At 49.1% G+C, this 20,057-nt stretch overlaps 6 protein-coding genes across 6 annotated transcripts; 3 read left to right on the top strand and 3 right to left on the bottom strand.

The window, feature by feature from the left end:
* Nucleotides 1-1,899: 1,899 nt before the first annotated feature.
* CDV56_106629 (uncharacterized protein) lies at nt 1,900-4,206 on the bottom strand (the record flags this gene model as incomplete). Its single annotated transcript, XM_026760248.1, has 2 exons — nt 1,900-2,168; nt 2,364-4,206. The coding sequence occupies 2 exons, from the start codon at nt 4,204-4,206 to the stop codon at nt 1,900-1,902; spliced, it is 2,112 nt and encodes a 703-aa protein (XP_026613276.1).
* Nucleotides 4,207-7,520: 3,314 nt separating this feature from the next.
* CDV56_106937 (STE11 family mitogen-activated protein kinase kinase kinase) lies at nt 7,521-10,421 on the top strand (the record flags this gene model as incomplete). Its single annotated transcript, XM_026760556.1, has 3 exons — nt 7,521-7,705; nt 7,773-7,846; nt 7,912-10,421. The coding sequence occupies 3 exons, from the start codon at nt 7,521-7,523 to the stop codon at nt 10,419-10,421; spliced, it is 2,769 nt and encodes a 922-aa protein (XP_026613277.1).
* Nucleotides 10,422-11,124: 703 nt separating this feature from the next.
* On the bottom strand, nt 11,125-12,334 carry CDV56_107109 (mitochondrial 54S ribosomal protein uL5m; the record flags this gene model as incomplete). The annotated part of the gene is made up of 3 exons (XM_026760728.1): nt 11,125-11,248; nt 11,319-12,011; nt 12,093-12,334. 3 exons carry the CDS (start codon nt 12,332-12,334, stop codon nt 11,125-11,127), a joined length of 1,059 nt encoding a protein of 352 aa, XP_026613278.1.
* A 645-nt stretch (nt 12,335-12,979) lies between these two features.
* Nucleotides 12,980-15,568, top strand: CDV56_107203 (ubiquitin C-terminal hydrolase family protein; the record flags this gene model as incomplete). Its single annotated transcript, XM_026760822.1, has 5 exons — nt 12,980-13,051; nt 13,115-13,201; nt 13,258-13,626; nt 13,690-14,347; nt 14,409-15,568. 5 exons carry the CDS (start codon nt 12,980-12,982, stop codon nt 15,566-15,568), a joined length of 2,346 nt encoding a protein of 781 aa, XP_026613279.1.
* A 486-nt stretch (nt 15,569-16,054) lies between these two features.
* CDV56_107350 (vacuolar protein sorting protein DigA) lies at nt 16,055-19,075 on the top strand (the record flags this gene model as incomplete). The annotated part of the gene is made up of 3 exons (XM_026760969.1): nt 16,055-16,271; nt 16,345-18,928; nt 18,994-19,075. 3 exons carry the CDS (start codon nt 16,055-16,057, stop codon nt 19,073-19,075), a joined length of 2,883 nt encoding a protein of 960 aa, XP_026613280.1.
* A 464-nt stretch (nt 19,076-19,539) lies between these two features.
* Nucleotides 19,540-20,002, bottom strand: CDV56_107505 (putative C6 finger domain protein; the record flags this gene model as incomplete). Its single annotated transcript, XM_026761124.1, has 2 exons — nt 19,540-19,720; nt 19,797-20,002. 2 exons carry the CDS (start codon nt 20,000-20,002, stop codon nt 19,540-19,542), a joined length of 387 nt encoding a protein of 128 aa, XP_026613281.1.
* Between the last annotated feature and the right edge of the window lie 55 nt (nt 20,003-20,057).

Genomic DNA, 20,057 nt, shown 5'->3' on the forward strand with positions numbered 1-20,057 from the left:
ATGGTATGTAAGATGCAGTTAATGCCATCATCATTATCTACAAGTTCATATCAACGACAAGAATCAATCAGTTCCCTTAGGGTAGTGTTGTCATAGTAGTTCTTTTCCATTCTCATTTTGGACCATATACCCTAGATAAACCACAACCAACAGACCGCAATGAAAGAATTTCTCCTTTCAACTAAGCGCAGCAAGCAAAACCAATGAGCATTGCAGGAGTCCTTCCCACCGTCAAAAGGAGAACGGCCAACTCAGAGCCGGAAAGTCTTAAGACATGTCTAAACGCCCTCGCGTCTCAAGATCCCCCTCACCTGGTCAATCACCTGAGACTTGGTCAAGATCGCCATCTCCAGCCTCTTCAGCGCCATCTTGTGAACGCTCCAAGATACTCTTGCAAGACACAGCTGAGCCTGCCGTCGAAGTGATGCATTGTTCACTACCGCCCCATAGGGAAGTCCTTTCCTTCTCCTCCTATGAAGATTATGAGGTACACTATTTGCAAACGCATGTCAACCGATGTTCAGAGTGTGGGAAGAATTTCCCTACAGATCGATTCCTGAATTTGCATATCGAGGAGAATCATGATCCGCTCGTTGCTGCGAAGAGAGACAAGGGAGAGAAAACTGTCCGTTAGCACTGTGACCATTGCTTTCAGAATCAACTACTGTCTAGCGATGACCACCACTAACGAGAGCCCCTGCGATGCAGTACAGTTGCTTCATCGAGGATTGCGAAAGGAAATGCTCTACACCTCAAAAACGTCGGATGCATTTGATTGATAAACATATGTTTCCAAAGGTATTTTCCTTCTACGATCATGATTCTTCACTGTAGCTAATACCAAAGTCGCAGACCTATAATTTCTACATCGTCAACGACGGTATCGACAAGCAAATATCTATGTTGCGATCACCGGATACACACAGACGACGCATATCGGCTACAGCACCATCGCTGCAGGAAGGCAGGTTGAGAAACCGAAAGACGTCAGAATCGCACTCGCATGCGGTGCAAAGCGCGGTCCAGATAAGTCGGGAGGAAATGGAAATCACTCAACTGGAGAAGTCCATGTCCGCGTTGCGATTTGTCCCGGCAAGTGTTAGTAAAAGCCAGAGGAGACCTGAGAGTAAGCCTTGACTGAATTCATGTAACAATACTTTATTCCACCGTCAGACTAATGCAAAAATACATCATGAAAACGACTCAGCATCTTAAGTTTGCGCAACACGGAGCTCAATGTAACGAGAGTCAAGCAAGATAATACCCCATAGTCTTCTCCTGTTAAAGACATAGAAGTATGTTGACGACGACCTGACTGCTAGGACTGAAAATGACAAGACCACCGATCGCTCGACTCAACGAGAACGCCAGTATAGACGACACTTTTCGGATTTTCTCTCGTTCTCAGAATCCCATCAATCCCCAATTTAGCCGCAATGACAAGCTGCTATAGCGCCATAGCCAGAAAAAACTGGAAAACCGTGACCGCATGTTCATCGTGTAGGAGGATCCTGACTAACTTATATACACCCAAAACCAGATAATGAAAGGAAAAAGTATCAAGAACAAAGGCCTCGAGGAGAAAAACAGGCACATAATAGATGAGAGAGTAATCCATAGACGCGGGTATATAGCAACATCATATATCATCCATGTCGATGAGACTGAAAGCATCAGTGATTCACAGGCCAAGTGAGCCGTGATTGAGTTAACTATTCTTTTCACTTTGCAGTCAACAATGTAAGGTACCCTAAAAAGTTTGTGGAGAACACATAGGGCGATTGGCAATATCCCTTCTTCGCAGGGGGACTCGGTTTCTTCAGCACAGATCATCTGTCAAAGCCTGGGGGGATGCATGCTGATCGGTTCCAGGACAGACAAACAAAGCCATTCCTGAAGTCATAGCTGATTTTGTAAAACATCTGCATAAGCATCCAAGCTTGACCCAACCAAGTCAACTATCGCCCAACTCGTGTTTCCCTTGAAGGTTCTTGCCCAGACCCGAACAATAGCGACGCTTAGTTGTTTCGCCTTGTAAGGATTAGCCATAAATTCCATATCGGGCGCCCCTGGCGGGTCAACGGCCATGTCAGTCTCATCCATCATGCTCTTGATCCACAAAAGTAACTTTCTTTCATGGTCTGACAACCTCTGCTCCGAGTGCGTAGCTGGGATTGAGAGTAGCCATCGGCTCAAGAGAAAAGCGCATTCCAAACTGCAAAGAGAATGCTGAATACTCCAGAAGAAGGAATGGGTTCTCGCCACAAAGTCGATTCCAAGGCGTACGGGGATGGACAGTGCATGGGCAGAATGCAGTAAGGCCATAATGAGACGTGGGCTCCTTGCTATGGGCGGGGACTCACTTAAGGCCCTGGCAATCTGAGCTGGGTCTTGAGTGATCAGACGACGACAAGGGCCCAAGTCAACATGCAATCTGATGTAAGCGAGTCCGAGAAGGGCAGTAGAGGTGAACGCAATCGGCCCAGCTGGATTCTGAGGATCGATGCTGGATTCGGGAGTGCGTTTCCATAATGCCTTCCAAGCGCTCAAAGAGTTGTCTAGAATAGTCAAGTCATCGGGTCTGAGACTTGTGCCTTGCATAGTCGGTGCAGATAGACAGAGTTGACGCGCGAAAAATATCTGCTGGATAATAGCGTGTATAAGGATATAATTTCCGAGTGGCGAGATTGGTGCCGAAGAGTTCGAGATGCTCGACTTTAAAAACAGTTTGGCGAATGCCTCCTGGAAGGGAACATCCACTCCGGGCCGGGTGCGACTGAGCCGTCTCCACTGGGCTGCATTGCTCGCTTTCCAGACGTCGTGAGAGCATGGCATGTTCAATTTCAACTCCGCGTTCAGGATTAGAGGGGGGATGTTGTACATGATGGAGTGTAGATTGAAAAAGCAGTAGACGATGAGCTTTGTGCGCCTGTTGCCCTCTCTTCGTATCCACTCCTCCCAGCTATTTGGGTCAGGACTGGTCGCTGGTTCGGAGAGTCCATGCTCTCGAACAAGCCTTGCCAATGTACTTTGCAACGATAAAATTTCCCGAAGAAGTTCCGGATGTCTTTCCCAAGATGCAAAAACTGTGAGCAACAAAAATGTCCGAATCACTTCCATGTGAGCATCCGAATCATCTGATACATAGATTGAAGGATCCACAGGGTGCGGCATAGACTGCTGTTGCTGGAAAGGGCTACTAGCATGATTTGACATGGCCGACGAGCCACGCGAGTTGTGGAATCCCGAACTGGGAGAATAAAAATTCCATGTCGGGCATGGCACTTGCTTGCTGTCCCTTCTTCGGAGGCGCTCGAGGAGTATTGCCTTTGCTGCGTGAAACAGGTCAATCCCTCGATTGTTCTCGAATCGATAATGCGATCCTGCTGCCGCTAGTGCGAGTGTCAGCTCAGGAGAGCATTTGGCAACAGAAAGTGTTGGGACATGAACAAAAGGAAGATGCTCATTCAGTCCGTTGATATAGCCAGCAAAGAAGCGAGACAGAGCGTGTCTTGATGGAGGTACAAAGCCCTTCGGAAGAACATAAGCAAACTCCTCAAGTTTGGAAACGAAGACCTGGCGGTCAGCGTTTGAGATATCCCATGCCGGACGTGGACCATCGTCGCCGAAACCGAGTCGATCATCCACTTCGTGAGGCTCGGGTTGCAGCGAAGGTAAACGAGATCCAAAATTTGAGAATGATGGAGGATCGTCGGCCGAGCGCGGGTCATTCATAACTTCTGCCCCTAGTCTAGACGTTTCACGAAGAGATGGTTTAGAGTCAATCGAGAGAGTAGTTGGCAATATAGGTTCCTCGACAGTGGAAAACACTCCCGAGTCCCAGTCGGATGAGAGACCAACACTTTCTAAAAAGACAGTGAAGTCTTGGACCGGGTCACCTAAGTCAGTTAGATCGAGGATTGAAGGTTCAAGCCCATAGTTTTCGGTGATCGGCCTGTCCGTGACATGAGGGATCGGCTGAGGAGGGCCCACGGAATGTGAAGGCTTTCGCATCGACTCAAGAGCTTCCTGTTGGCCTTCAAGAGCTACATGGCTGGCAGCATGAGACAGAAGATTCAGATCGTATCCCCATGAGGGGTTGAAATGCGTTGTCTCTATTATCGGTGCTGGCTGGACCTGGACCTCAGGCGGAGGCGGCGGAATCGGCTGCGGCTGGACTGGTATTGCATCTGCAAGCTCGAGCATTCGCGACTCATGATGGGCCGTTTGTATCATAGAGGACGGCGTCGAAGGCACCTCATGGTTACTGTGATTTCGATGTTCTCGATTGGCCGCAGCCTCGGCGGGATGGACTAAGCGCTCATGTCGTACAAGTAGGTCGCTACAGAGTTTTCCCTCATATTGTTAGCGCCAGCCGATATCTATGCAACGTAAGATAACAGCCTACCTCCTTGCAAATGATTTGGAGCATATGTCACATGAGAATGGTTTTTCCTTCGTGTCTACGATGATGGATTAGCATTCATGTTTTACCTCAGCGCACAGGGCCAATTCCAGGGTTACTCAACGAGTGCGGAGATGTCGTTGGAGGTGCTCCAAGCGAGCGAAGGACCTGCTGCAATATTCGCAGGACAAAGACTTCCGATGTGGCGTGGCGCTTTTCTTCTTCACTTTACCTTGAACTGTTCTCTCTTCCTCCATGGCGAATTGCCTTGGAATTGGAGCATGTCCTCACAGATGAGCAACAGACGAGCGGGGAAGAAAAACTGTGGGGTCAAGGCATGAGGGGGGTTAGTGTTACTAACTGGAAAGAAGGACAGCCGGTCACGTGCAGTCATCGTCCACCCGCACTGAAGGCATTTTTCCCAAAGCAGCCATACAGCCGCGCTGATAATAGTAAGGATGTTGCTTCAATGTCGCATAGGTAGACACTCGGTCTCATTGATGATATATATATATATATATATATATATATTTTTTTTTTTTTACGTTATCCTTATCTAACACTCTGACAGAAGAACGTAGCCCTTGTTTGTTCAACAATGGGTTTCTCCGTCCCTGACATGCAATGATAAGGTAGATAGCTACTCCGTACTCCATCCTACTTGCATATCTGCACTACACGATCCCCACTGGTGCGGAGATATATACTTTACGAGGGTGCCAGCTGCTATTGGCGTTTCAATATCTAACCTTTCTTTATTCGTCATGACTTTCGTTGAGGAATTTCTGTCTAGTGTAGAAGGAAGAGAATGGGAGAAGGGCCGGCTAAAGCGAGCACCTAGTACCGTGGTATTACATAGAGAATGTGGTGGATGGGTTTGCTACATCAGCCACTGATGGTGACGAGGAATTTTTTATAATTTAAAGACCGGATATACCAGTATGTAGCCGTCAGCTGTAATCTATGGACCCGTGGATCTGTTGTTACCAAGTGCCCAGAGAACACTGGGAAGGGTCGATCTATATCAGGTTGGGGATATAAGACAAAATATATTGGTTCGAGTGAACAGCAAACAACACCAACATTACCTACAGCACATTGATAGTCTCCATCAGAAAAATTGTGCACGAGGCCTGAGATAATGAGGTGAATGAAATAAAGATATAGATGGTTCCTTCTCAATTGATAAGACAAAACCATTATTTGGCCATGACTTCCGCAACATTCGCTACTCGGGAGGTATAGTAACAGACTAGGGCATGACACGCCAATTCTTCTGCTTGGAGAACTGATAATATTACAGCCGTCATTACTTCTGGTTTCGAAAATCAGATCACTCATCTTTCCGCCAAGGAGAACCAAAAGGTCCAACCGGAAGCTTACATATGAATACAACTACCCAGTGACCAGCATGGGCGTGGTAGGTACGCCTCCTCCAATGTACTACACGGCAGCTTAAGAAGTGTTTAAGGGAATATCCGGCCATTGAGTCGTGATTTTAATCATTCTCAGGCCAGCACGCGGAAGTGTCGAGTTTCTCAGCTTCCAGCTCATTTGGAGGGACATGACCTCAAAGCCAGGCAGAGACACAAAGTGAAAGAGCAGCCGTGTGATTTGGGCTTCAAGGCTTGGTAAAGCTGGCATGAAGAGGTCCGACTCAGCAGCGTATCAGAGTCAGGGATGCAGATTGAGCTCCAAGGCAACGGCGCAACTCATGGAGAGCTCTTAATGCCCCTGAACATATGGGTCAACACAATTCGACACTGGCACAAACTGGACTCACAGCCTCTAAATGAAAGACTCATTTCGAGATGAAGGCAGCCGTGAATAAAAGGAGAAGATTTCATAGCTATCTCATAAGACCTTAGAGAACGCGCGAAAATACAATAGTACTCCATACTGCTCAATGCTCACAAGCGAGACTGTGTCGGCCTGTTCCTGAGGTTCTGGAACTCTGGTTTGCTCCATAGGCAGCTCGTATGAAAATGCATGTGGGTCCATCGGAGGAGCATAGTCTGCTGCTTTTGTCAGTATCTCAGTCTTTCCAGGAGATATCTAAACGGCGTGACGGAGAATTCTGTGCTTGATCGCTCTGCCAAACTTAGATCGATCCTAAGATGAACACGACGATCCGATGTCAAAATTAGGGTTGAAGTTTGAACCCACCGACACTGATTCCACAGGCTAAGAATAGCTCACTGAAATTGAATCAGTGAAGGCAATTATGGCGATAAGTATCGGGAAAGGGGATGAATTTAATGGAACGGAGGGGCTCTATTGTTTCAGACTTTCTGGCCCCTGACAAATTTCAGCAGCGCGGCCTGTTTGAGAAAATGATTAGTAGTAGATACTTCCATTGCATGTCGGAGGTATTGTCCCCGACCGATCGGGCCTCCACAGAGATACAGTTGTTGTCAGGGTCGCAGGAGGGGTGATCACTCAGCATCATTTTACTTCTTTGCTGCTTATCATTATTTTAATAACATTATCCCTTGTTGAGGAGCTCACGAAGATAACATCTGAGTGTATGATGTCCTTGTACTCCTACTGCTGGCTTCCTCTCTTTCTTCCCCGCGTCTCTCAGCTTATGAGACTACTATAGTGCAGCAGACAACGCCTGATCGTGAATTGCCTTAGCCTATGCTGATCTAAAGCCTCAAGGGCAGAGCAAAAGAACCAGATATTCACGGAGAAGTTGTGTACACACAGTCATTACTTTCTGTAAGCAGTCTAGTGATACTTTCACTCCTTGTTATCCCAGTTCTGGATCTTCCTTAACCCTTCTTCTCCACTGGCTACTCTTCGCTCTTCCTGCCGTGTGGGGTTTGTTTCTACTGGAAGGGGAAAAAAAAAAAAAGAAAAACAAGAAAACATTTATGCTATTGAAAAATTGACTGACCACCGTCGTGAATATAGAGAACTCTGGACCTCGCGCCGGTTGAAGTCAAACAGTTCCTAAAGTCGCACAGTCAGTCGGTCATAAAGCTCTCGGGAAAACGCCGGTACTATGTTATGCCATTGAATTCGAGAGTATCCATAGGGCACAAGATCGCGTCAACGCTCGAGACAGTTGCGCTACGGTCATAAAGAACCACGTCCGCAAGATATACCGGCTATGTTGGCGTCAAAGATTCAATATTCGGCCCCTCTGGGCATTTCAGGATCCCAGGCTACGGCACCAACATATCATGTCGGACCGTCGCACAAGTCGACAACGGGGGCGTCTTCGCAGGACGGGGTGCTGTTTACAAGTCCGACAGAGTCGGAGTTCTCCTTGAAGGATGGACATGATGCCGTTCGGTGGGTTATCAGCGCCACCTAATCTGTCTTGGAGGTCCTCACAGACGGCTGATTGCAACTTTTCCAGGTCGTGGGATGAGAAACAAGTGATCAACTGGCTGCACAGCATAAATTGCGGCCAGTATGAGTCTTTATTCAGAGGTACACATTGAACAGCGGCCCTTTACCACCGAATCCAATACGACGGAGTCACTGACGGTATCCAGCAAACAATTTCAACGGAGACAATCTTATTGAATGTGATCAGAAAATTCTTCAGGAAATGGGTATCAAGAAGATCGGCGATCGAGTGCGGATTTTCGTAGCTATCAAAAAACTCAGAAACAGGAGTGTCAACAATCATAGACAAATGAACATGGTGAGTAGAGTGCTGTCACGGTTGGGACCTCGGCTTACCCTGAAGAAGAATCAACTCGCTGCACTTGAGGCCTCGACGTACGCTCCAACTTCATCAGACTCCTCTCGACTTACCAACATCCGCCAACGAAGTTCGAGCAATCGCCGTATGTCTCGCTTAGTCGACAATGGTTCACATGTCTACTCCTCGGGAAAATCATCGTCACGCCCAGGGTCCCCATTGAGAAATCAGCGGTATGTTGCGAACAGCCCGATGGAAAGTGGTCGGAAAGAGGGTTATTTCAGTCATCCCTCCTCCGGCGGCTCGAATTCTGGCCGAAACCCAGGAACACCTAGCGACGGTGGCCATGGTCACAAAGGTGGCTTACATCTGAGGCAAAACCCCAGCATTGATGGTCTGACAATGGGTGCTTTGCCCGCAAACTCGCCTGTTATCAGGGTCATATACACTGGCGGACAGACCAAGGTGCTGGATATCAAGCATTGCAAGACCGCAGATGAGATTATACTGTGTGTCCTCAAGAAGCTGCAGCTTCCAGAGCACCAGTATCGGAATTATTGCTTCTACGTGCTGGACGGCTTGGAACCAGATCCCTCGAACTGTAGGCGACTTGCGGACCACGAACTCCTGGAGATCTGCGAAGGGTCGAGCAGGTCCGAGCGCGGACGTCTCATTCTGCGGAAAATCCACGCTGGAGAACCAGATACCGATGAGCTCCGTCGTGCTTCCCAGCTTGCGCTGGATGAAAGCCAAATGACACACATGAATGCTCTGAGCAGTTCAAATGTGCGCAATCAGATTAAGATACAGCAACTCACAGGTGAACCCTGGCATCATATCAAACAACCGCTATCGCCTGTGTCTGCTCGGCACCCTCAGGGTCATAATGAGCATGATCCGTCTCTCCAATTGAACGCCGAACGCCCCTCTGTCGCCAAGTTGCGATCTTTCTTCGGGGCTCGCCCACCTAGCGAGATGATTATTCATGAACTTACTTCGTATTTCCCCGGTCATCAGCGTGAGGATATTGAAAAGACCATGCGCATGTCGATTCGGAGATCTCAACGCCTCAGCCGAGCAGCAAGTCGCCTTAGTGTCATCAGCAATACAAGCTATGCATCGAGCTTGAGGGATGCGCCCCCGATCCCGAGCATCGCTGATACCTGGCTCAATCCTGGGGCGCAGCCTACTCGAGCCTCGAGGCCGCTTTCGGTTTCCAGATTCAATCTTCCCCAAACAGCGTATAGGGATTCCATTGCCTCAAGCTCTCTTCAGCCTCTTCAAGAGGAGTCTCCCATTGAGCCGAATCGCAAATCATATGTTTCGTTCGATAGTGGGTCAGATGAGCCGAGTAACTCGCGCCAAAGCCTCCTTGATGAAAACGCAAGCGTTGCAGCGACAGACGGAGGATCTTTCAATGAGAGATTGAGTGTCTTGGTGGCTGAAGATGGGGAAGAGGAGGATGATGGCCTTAACGAGTTCCTTTCAGGCAACAATTTTGCACCCAAGAACTGGATGAAGGGATCTTTGATTGGGGAGGGATCGTTTGGCAGTGTCTTCCTTGCTCTTCATGCAATCACTGGAGAGCTCATGGCTGTCAAACAAGTGGAAATACCTTCGGCAACCAAGGGTACTGAGTTTGACAAGCGGAAGAACAGCATGGTGACAGCACTTAAACATGAGATTGAGCTGTTGCAAGGGCTTCACCACCCAAATATCGTCCAGTATTTGGGCACCTCTGCGGACGATCAATACCTGAATATTTTCCTGGAGTACGTCCCGGGCGGTTCAATTGCCACGATGCTCAAACAGTACAACACCTTCCAAGAGCCACTGATCAAGAATTTCGTACGTCAAATTCTGGCAGGTCTTTCCTACCTTCATAGTCGAGACATCATCCACCGTGATATCAAGGGCGCCAACATCTTGGTGGATAACAAGGGCGGCATCAAAATTTCGGACTTTGGCATTTCCAAACGCGTTGAGGCCTCCACTGTTCTTGGTGCCCGAGCCAGCGGGAGTGGAGGTGGTCATCTTCATCGACCTTCTCTGCAGGGAAGCGTGTACTGGATGGCACCGGAAGTCGTGCGACAGACAGCCCACACAAAAAAGGCGGACATCTGGAGTTTGGGCTGTCTTGTCGTGGAGATGTTTATTGGGGCCCATCCTTTCCCTGACTGCAGTCAGTTGCAAGCTATTTTCGCCATTGGTAGCAACAGTGCGAGACCCCCAGCTCCCGAGCACGCGAGCGAAGAAGCCATGGCCTTTTTGGACATGACCTTCCAAGTCGATTATGAAAAAAGACCCACCGCGGACGAGTTACTGCAGAGCCAGTTCTTGTCTATACCGCTGGCGTGAGATGCACCAGAATCTCAGACATGATTCAATAGCCCAGGGTCTCTCCTTGGATAAGAGCGCACTGCTCATACTATCTGCCCCAAATATCAGGCGTTTTCCCAAAGCCAATTTTCCTTTTCATTTCGAAGGCACATCGAATTCAGCATTTTCACTTTTATGAACTTGAATACCCCGGAGCCTTCTCGTCTTTGTTGTTCTCTTTCCTCTCACCAGTTTCTAAATGTAAGGCTATCACCTCAAAGGCGTTTTCAATATCCGATAGGATTCTAATATCTCATTGATTGCATTTGTTGCTTATTTGTGTGCCATACATAAGCGGGCATCGCAGTTGTTGAATAGGACCAAAATATGACGTCTAGTATTCATGCTTTAATGTTGTCTCGGGTACTAGATGGGAACAAACTTGGTCGATCTTTCGTGTCTAATCACAGCATTTATGTTCTCGCTGAGAAGGAGGTAGTTGCTCGTATGAGAAGGGTTGCCATATGTAGCAGCAGTGCGAAGAATGAGGTATGTCCATAGAAGTATGTTTTTTTCAAAGAATATAGAGTTATCACATGATTTCTATGATACAACTTGGTTGCCAGTTAACATAAAATACAAAATGAGCTAGTATAGCGCTCAGAAGCCACCTGGTTCTTCAAGGCTGGCATGTTTGTCCCAGGTGACGAAACACATATGATCAGGTGAATGAGATGGACGTCTAATCAACCAGCTTTCCATAGAAGGGAATACCCATGGCGCTGAGGAGAAGACGGGCGTCCTTGTCGGTTCTGGCAGTTGTATGGATCGTGATGTGAGCACCGGGGATCATCTTTGGTGGGTACCTATTTGAAAAGAGTACGTTAGCCTGAAAGCTACCTTGAAAATCGTTTGAGTGACCACATTTCAACTTACATGTCGTAGTTGACCTCGATTTCAGGGAAAAGAGCCACATTCTCGGGCTCAAGACCAAACGTGATGTTTCCGCTGCTATCACCACTGGTACCCTTGACACCTTCCCAGTCCTTGATTCTAGGCAGAACAACATCGACTAACTTTCCGAAGAAGTGGAGCATATCCTCACCGCGCAGTTCCGCCTTCACCGCGACGGTGTCTCTGCCAGGCGCAATACCCCAAGTGGCAACACTGGACTTTGATTTATATGTCTGGACGCGGACATTGGAGATAGCCTGAACGGCCATACCGGCGACATGAAGCCAGGACGAGTTCTCCGTAGCAGCTTGCTTGACGTAGCTGTGGATGGTGATGCGCTCCAGCTGGGGGATGTTGTTGAAAGTGATGGGCTTGCGGAGCAGTCGTAGAACGTCGCCGCCACGAGGTCCACGCAGGGGTCGGTTCTTGTGGTAAGGAGAGCTGTCGTCCCACTCACGGAGACGAGAACCCTTCGGTGGGGGTGTGAAACCGGGAGGGGTGTGGACGTAGCAGAGGGTGAGAATATCTGGAGCGATCGTCGATTCCCAAGTCTGTGTTACTCTGGGAAGTGAAAAGGGACCAGGAACAAAAAGTCGAGAAGAGGGATCTGATGGTGGAGGAGGTCTGTGAGGGTGTAGAGGACCACGGTCGTATTTGGGTGAACGGAACTGATAACTACATTCTGGGGTTAGTATGGATGGCCGCTCGAAGCGAACGCAGCTTGGACTGGCACTGAAATAGGACAATAATGCTTACCGACTCCGAGGCAACTGTGTTTTGCGCGCTCTTGACCTCGCTACTGGATCAAATGACTTCACAATATCTTCCGTCACGCTGGCACTCAGAGAGCTCGACGACTCCAGATCACTAATTGGGGACTTAGACGATGCCTGGTCTGAGGCATTGCGGCGCCAACAAACGCTCTGAAGACGAGAAGATGGTGCAAAAGCTCTTGGCAGTGACCTTGCCAGGAACCTGGACGACTCGCTGGCAGCCATTGGGGTTTGAAGATGGTGTTGTTGATTCAGTCGATCAATATCGGACTTCCAAAAATTACTTCCGCCTCGGAGCCTGAGATTCAACCGGTCACGTGCAGCGGCAGAGAATCAGTGCCTGGATGATCTGGCATCCATGCAAGGCAACAAAGTCACTCCGCATAACAAGAGGCTCCACATGTGATCAGCTTCATCACCCCACCAAAAAGATAGCAAGCTATATCTACGTCTCTACGGAGTACGGAGTAGAGGTCTCCACTAATTTTGTTCCGGAATCCTTCTTATGGCTTGTTCCTTGTTGCATATTTAGCATTTTACAATCTATCTTATGTCATTTCTAGAACATCTCTTGATTTTATCCTCTGTGTGACTTATGAACAAACAACCTTACTGCTTCTAGTGCCACAGAAGTCTTGTCAGAAGAGCTAAGCACCTGATATGCTCACTGATTCCACCAAGGAAATCATTCATACAAACAAGAATATTGGAGCCTGAGCTCACATTAGCTGTCACTATACATACCCACAGTCTTCCACATGTCGCATCCTACTCGATTCCTTGGACAACCCACCTGTCTACTCTTCACCTGAAGACGCTTATTGCCTACACTCGAATGCGCTTAGTGACATTCGTCCTGAGCCATACAATATGAGTGGTATTCATAGGTTCCTTACCAGGCGCGAGCGAAACAGCAGGAATGCAAAGCAGAATAAGGATGAGGTACGGTATGAGGGGAGCAGCTTTCACCAGGATCTATGAATGCTAATGCGCTTATCTTTCAAGGCCTCGACCGTACTATCCCGTCCTCTTTTCCGCGGATTTTTCGCATCCGATCGCGCGCCCGAGTCAGATCAAGAAGAGCAGAAGAAGGTAAGGAGCAAGTTGCCCTGGTCGTTCTCCGTCCATGATATTCACAACTTCCATAGCTCAAGATACTGGGGCGTCGCATCGCACAACTTGGCTATACTGGCTTGAAGGAAGAGCATTTTGAGTATGCGCTCCAGTCCGCTCAGGGAGACATAGAGAAAGCATTTGATTTGCTCCTCATCTTGGAGGATTCGATTGAGGGTATAATCAGAGCGTACACTCCAAGTACGAAACTTCTTGGAGCAGTCAACCGACAGGGAGTTACCTGCTACCTGGACGCATTGCTGTTCGCGATGTTTGCTCGTCTAGATTGCTTCGAAGCGATTCTATACAAGTCGTTTAATGACGAGCCTCGTCGCAAGCTCTCAATATTGCTAAGACTTTGGGTCAACATGCTGCGGTCAGGAAAACTCATCACAACAGACATTGTACGTATTGACCTCAATTGCCTTTTGTTAGTCCAAAAATTACTGATATTGTTGGGCTCGAAGACCAAGCATTTGCAGGATGCACTCGCTGAATGTGGCTGGGAAGATGCAGCTCAGCTTCGCCAGCAAGATACCTCAGAGGCCTTCACATTCATCACAGAAAAGTTAGAGTTACCTCTCCTCACTCTGAAGATGGACATCTACCACACTGGGAAAGAGGATGTGAGCAGCGACCACAAATTTGTCAATGAGAGATTGCTGGAGGTCGCGATTCCTGAGCCTGTCGATGGAAAGACAGTTACGCTGGAGGACTGTTTGGAATCATATTTCAACAATAGGATTGAGGTCAAACGCCACCTTGAGCGGCGCAATACTGTCAGCTCAACCAGATCTTTCGATTCCACGTCCAAAGGGTGTACATCACATATCGAGACTGTTGAGGTCATCCCGTCTCCTGCGACTTCTCCAACTCAGTTGACTCCACTGCGGTCCGACGGCTCAGCGCCAATAACGCCGATAATAACCCAGATAGAAGTAAGTGGCTCAAGCACGCCTCGAGGCGCCCTCGTTCGGCGAAGCAGCATCGTCCAAGAACGATTCGTACCTGATTCGGAAGATGAAGGAAATGCTGACGGTGGCACTACCACGAAGAGTCACTCCCGGAGAGGATCTTACAGGAAGGAAGTTATGATGCCCGCGTGGCAATTCTTCAGTTTGATACGTAGGTGCATTCACTCCCCTACATGTGGGAAAAGAAGGGATTCTGATTCCAACTCCCATAGCTTGGTACACGGATAACACCCCAAGGAATGATGCCCAGGTTGCGGCGCATTTTTCATCGAAGAGACCAATACTCGGCATGTGCTTAAAGCGTTATTCCATGCTTACGAATGGGAAAGCTGTCAGACTTAGCACATATGTCGATATACCAACGGAAATCGGGCTGCCCCACTTCATTCAAGACGACAACATGGACGAAGACGGCCCCATCTACGGAAACTTCAAGTTGTCTCTGCAAGCGTTAGTTTGCCATCGAGGTAACTCAGTCGACTCAGGGCACTACATTGCCATCGTCAGAGGCACTAGTGCTGGCGCACCTCCTGCCAGCTCTCACGGATCGGAGCCTGCCTCAGACGCTCCTAGATACTGGATGCGCTTCGACGATCTGGCAGAGGAACGCGTTACCCTGGTCGACATTGAGCAGGCGCTGAAGCTCGAGTCCCCGTATCTCCTGTTCTACCAGATACTGCCCATCAATGAGGATGCTGCAGAAGCAAATCTTGCCACCAAAGCTCCTTGCTCCGATACATCGGAAGATATCGGTGAGCTCGATGCTGCGCGGATTGTGCGGAAGCTTCAGACATTGTCGACAGATAATACTGATTTTGATCTTACGTCGGGATATGGTTCTGGCCGGCCAAGCGTCGAAATTACTACGCCAGAGGATGCTGCAATCGGACCGACGGATCGGAATGGAGGAAACCAAAGCGTAGCCTTTTCGAACCACGGCGATTCACCCAATAACCTCCAAGTGCATCCTGTCTCTTCAACCTCGCCACGGATCCTGCCAAAGGACTCGGAAGACAAAACTTTCTTTTCTTACTCCAGACGCGAGTCCAGATTAGCCAGGAGTAAACCTACCAGTCGTGCCGGGAGTCAAACTAGCGAAAACAGGATTAGTGCAACATTCTCTCGCTTCACGTCACGCCGCAGCAAAGAAAAGGTCACCAGCGACGGCTCTGCGGAAGACGACGTCGACGACTTTGCTGTGGACAATGACCTGACCAGTCAGGCTGGAGAGATTTCCGCGCGAACTAGTAGGGAGAGCAAAGAAAAGAGCCCCAGACGCTCCAAGGATCACGAGCGTTCTAAAGGCAAAGCGAAGGATAGGTCGCGAGAGAGATTTGGAAGAAAGCTGGAGCGGGAGTGCATAGTTATGTGATACTTTTTCATTCATCGCATCTAATATTTGCTACCATTTTTGCTTGGAAGCCTAGAGGGAAAGGCACTTGATACCCAGCTATGATTTACAATTCCTGTCTTAGCCAGAGCGCATTCGTTGTTGAGTCTTATCTTCCTGTATGTCCATAGAGTACATGTCACATTAATAAAGATAGACGAAGAAGGAGATTCGTCCAGAGATATTTCAAACAAGGACTCCCGTAAAATCAGTTCTCCTTGGAGATGTGCAGTTCATGGACTTTGCTGCCTGTCTCGAGCTCTTACAGAGCTCTAAAGCATACAAGTCCTGCCTGAGGCATCAGGCACTCCGCCTTCGTCAAGCTCCCACCCATTTGGATGATCATTCATTCAACTAGTTGATCAAGGATCAACAACAATTAAGCAGTGCTCCTCCTTACCTGCCAGGCTCATTGGAGCCTCGCTATGATTTAAGAGTTCCCCCTTCATTTTCCATAAACGGCGCATCATGGCGCTGGATGCATCCAACGGTTATGTTGCTCCCAGCAACTTTGCCGAAGCTCCGGATGCCTCACTCTCCATGTTTGATGTCCGACGTGTTCAGCTGCAGTTCCCATTAGCTGCGGATTTCGTCGCCGCACAAGTTGCTAACAATGTGCTCATTCTTGCCTTGTCGACAAATCGCATCCTCCGTATAGATCTAGATACTCCCGAAGACATTGATGGTAACTGGATTCCTATCAGCTCATGCGCTCCGTCCTGCTGTCCTCGTCGCAATGCTAAGGTGTTTTGAACTAGATATTGACCTTCCCAAGAAGTCCTCGGAAATCGGAGTGATCCGTCGAATGTTCCTTGACCCCTCCGCATCCCATTTGATCATTACTACGACCCTTGGCGAGAACTACTACCTTCATACTCAGTCTAGACAACCCAAGTCGCTGTCGCGTTTAAAGAACGTTTCGATCGAGAGCGTTGCCTGGAACCCTTCGCTACCAACAGCTTCAACAAGGGAGATCCTGTTAGGTACTACAGATGGTCAGATTTGGGAGACCTACATCGAGCCGTCCACGGAGTTCTATCGGCGCGAGGAAAAATACGCTCACTCAGTCTACAAAGTTTCGGAGGGATCACCTGTGACCGGAGTCTGCGCAGAATTGGTGCCTACAACGTCCGAGCAGAGACAAGTGCTGATCGCGACACATGGCAAGCTACTATATTTTCGGGGGCGGGCAGGGAGGCAAGGGAGTCAAGGTATATATGCCGAGCTCTTTCAACGGGAGGCACCAGCGGTGCACGAGATTCAGAAACCATCTGGTGCCGCGCCGTCGACGCTGGTAATCTCCGCAGTGTCTGATGGGCATAATGCGGATAGTCACGCCGAGAAAGAGTTCGCCTGGCTCAGTTCACAAGGCATCTACCATGGTCAGTTGCCATGTGCTCCGGGAAAACCGAACCAGCCCTTTGAAAGCTCCAGGATGCTTCCGCGTTCCATGTTCCCGGCTACGGAGTCAGCTCGTGGAGGCAAGAAGCTAATCCAAGATCCTATAGCCGCTATGACACTGTCACAGTGGCACATTCTAGCCCTTGTCGAAGGGAAAATTGTTGCTGTCAACCGCATGAGCGATGAAATCATCTATGAGCAAGCAGTACTCGAGCCTGGACAGAGTACGTTAGGACTTCTGACAGACTCTATGCAGCACACATATTGGCTGTTTACCAGCCAGGAAATCTTCGAAATCGTTGCTGAGGACGAGGACCGGGATGTGTGGAAAGTGTTCCTGCAGAAGCAGATGTTTGACCAGGCACTTGAATATGCCCGTGGTAATGCGCAGAAGGATGCCGTGGCTACTGCTTCTGGCGACTTTCTAGCCAGCAAGGGCCGTTACCTAGAAGCGGCCAAGGTTTGGGGTAAAAGTAGCAAGGGCTTTGAGGAGGTCTGTCTGGCTCTGATCAATCGTAACGAGCATGACGCTTTGCGAAAGTATCTCCTTACCCAATTATCGACATACAAGAAATCATCTACCATGCAAAGGATTATGGTTGCGAGCTGGCTGGTAGAGGTTTTCATGTCGAAATTGAACGCTCTTGACGATAACATAGCCACCAAGGCTGAGTTGGCGGAGGGAGCCAGCACGGAGGACATCAAAGATGAGCTGAGCAATGTTCGGGCAGAGTTCCAGGAGTTTGTGAACAAGTACAAGGCCGACTTGGACAAGAAGACTGCGTACGACATTATCAGTAGCCATGGCCGAGAAGAGGAACTGCTCTTTTTTGCGACGGCGACTAGTGACTACAATTACGTCCTGTCTTATTGGATACAACGTGAGAAGTGGTCAGAAGCACTCAATGTCCTACAAAAACAAACGGATCCCGACGTCTTCTACAAGTATAGCAGCGTGCTGATGACCCATGCTGCGACCGGGTTAGTGGATATTCTGATGCGGCAGACAAACTTGGAGCCCGAGAGACTTATCCCTGCGCTTCTCAATTATAATAAGACTGTGAACGTCCCTCTCAGCCAGAATCAGGCCGTGCGATACCTCAACTTTATCGTTGTCAATCACCCCAAGCCATCGGCTGCAGTGCATAACACACTAATCTCGATCCACGCCTCGAGCCCTTCAACTTCGGAAGCGGGTCTTCTCACTTACCTTCAATCTCAGCCGTCTTCGCCCCCTCCTTACGATGCCGACTTTGCGCTGCGGTTATGCATTCAACACGAACGCGTTCAATCATGCATCCATATATACAGCGCGATGGGGCAGTATCTTCAGGCAGTTGAGCTGGCTCTGCAGCATGAAGATATTGAACTAGCCGCGATCGTTGCTGATAGACCGGAAGGAAATGACAAGCTCCGCAAGAAACTGTGGTTGCTTGTAGCGGAGAAGAAGATCCGGCAGCCCGGCACCGGAATCAAAGATGCCATCGAGTTTCTGCGCCGATGCGAGCTGTTGCACATTGAGGATCTGATTCCATTCTTCCCTGACTTTGTCGTTATTGACGACTTTAAAGACGAGATTTGCAGTGCTCTGGAGGACTACTCGCGGCACATTGATGCATTGCGCCAGGAGATGGACAATTCGGCTCAGACTGCACGACAGATCCGATCAGAGATTGCGGCATTGGATATGCGGTATGCCATCGTGGAGCCTGGGGAGAAATGCTGGACTTGCTCTTTACCACTGCTTAGCCGGCAGTTCTTCGTCTTTCCGTGCCAACACGCATTCCACAGCGACTGTTTGGGCAAGGAAGTACTCGAAGGCGCAGGCGGGAAGAAGAAGTACATTCGTGATCTGCAAGCGCAGCTGAATAAGGGGGACATATCATCTTCTCGAAGGGAGGAGATCGTGAAGGAATTAGACGGGTTGGTTGCCGAGGCGTGGTAAGTCCTCTTTCTTTGTCTTTCTTGGTCAAATGGGACGAAGTCGCAACTAATTCGTCTTACAGTATCCTCTGCGGTGACCATGCGATCAAACAAATTGACAAGCCGTTCGTCACTGGTGCCGACGCCGATGAATGGGCTCTGTGATCATCTCGAGACAGCCTAGGATTCGAGCCCCTGAATCCTTGTTTTCTTTTCTTGTACTTTCTTCTTCCTCGGCGAATGCCGATTGATTCCCCTTTGGTTGCATATTCTTGGATTGAGCGTTCAGCATGATGTATAGTTACAGTGAAAATTTCATCTGTATTTGTATTTGAGACGGTATACTGGTGTGTTCATAACTCGTAGAAGGGTCGAAGATGATGTATCACGTAGCCTATTACGTACTCGCCATCTGCGAAATACAGATTATGTCTGTCACACTCATAGACAAGAACGACCGTCAAGGTCCAATGAGTCTAGGGCAAAACTATCATACAAGCGTTAGGATATCTCAAACAAAGCGAAACAAGACAAGACACGAGATTCGATCTTTTTCCAGAATCATGCCCCAAAAGCATCAAGCGTGACAGAAGCCGTATATATGCATATGGACATGCATACCAACGTACTCATCGTAACAATCGCAAGAGTTCCAGATCCTTCGCCACAGCGGGACTAAACGGCGCGCAATCCTCCAGGAACCGCAGCATCTCGTCGGTCCACCGTTCCCAGCCGACGGGGAGGGCCTTGCGGAGGCGCGGATCGGGGTGGTGGGAGATACAGTAGAAGAGGAGGACTTGGCCAAAGAATCTGATGGCGTTGCGTTGCGTCAGTATGTGCAGTGCGGTTCATGACAAGACGAGGTAGGGGGTGGGGGTAAGCTCACTGGGAACAGAAAGCGAACTTGATCGGGATGCAGCTCTTCATTTTGCGGAAGATGCCGCCGACGGGGGGCCAGTCCATTGCGTGGCGGAGGCCGCTGCGCATTTGCGCGAGGTCGTGGTCTGTTAGGTGTTGCGGGATCCGGAGCGCCTTGTACAGGTACGGACGGCCGATGTGGAAATTGGCGATCATATAGCGGCCGCGCAGCATTGCCTCTGTGACTGCTATGGCGGGGGAGAGGGGCCGGCTGGGATCGATGGGGAGA

Source organism: Aspergillus thermomutatus, assembly GCF_002237265.1.
Source record: "Aspergillus thermomutatus strain HMR AF 39 chromosome Unknown NODE_134, whole genome shotgun sequence".
Lineage (NCBI taxonomy): Eukaryota > Fungi > Ascomycota > Eurotiomycetes > Eurotiales > Aspergillaceae > Aspergillus > Aspergillus thermomutatus.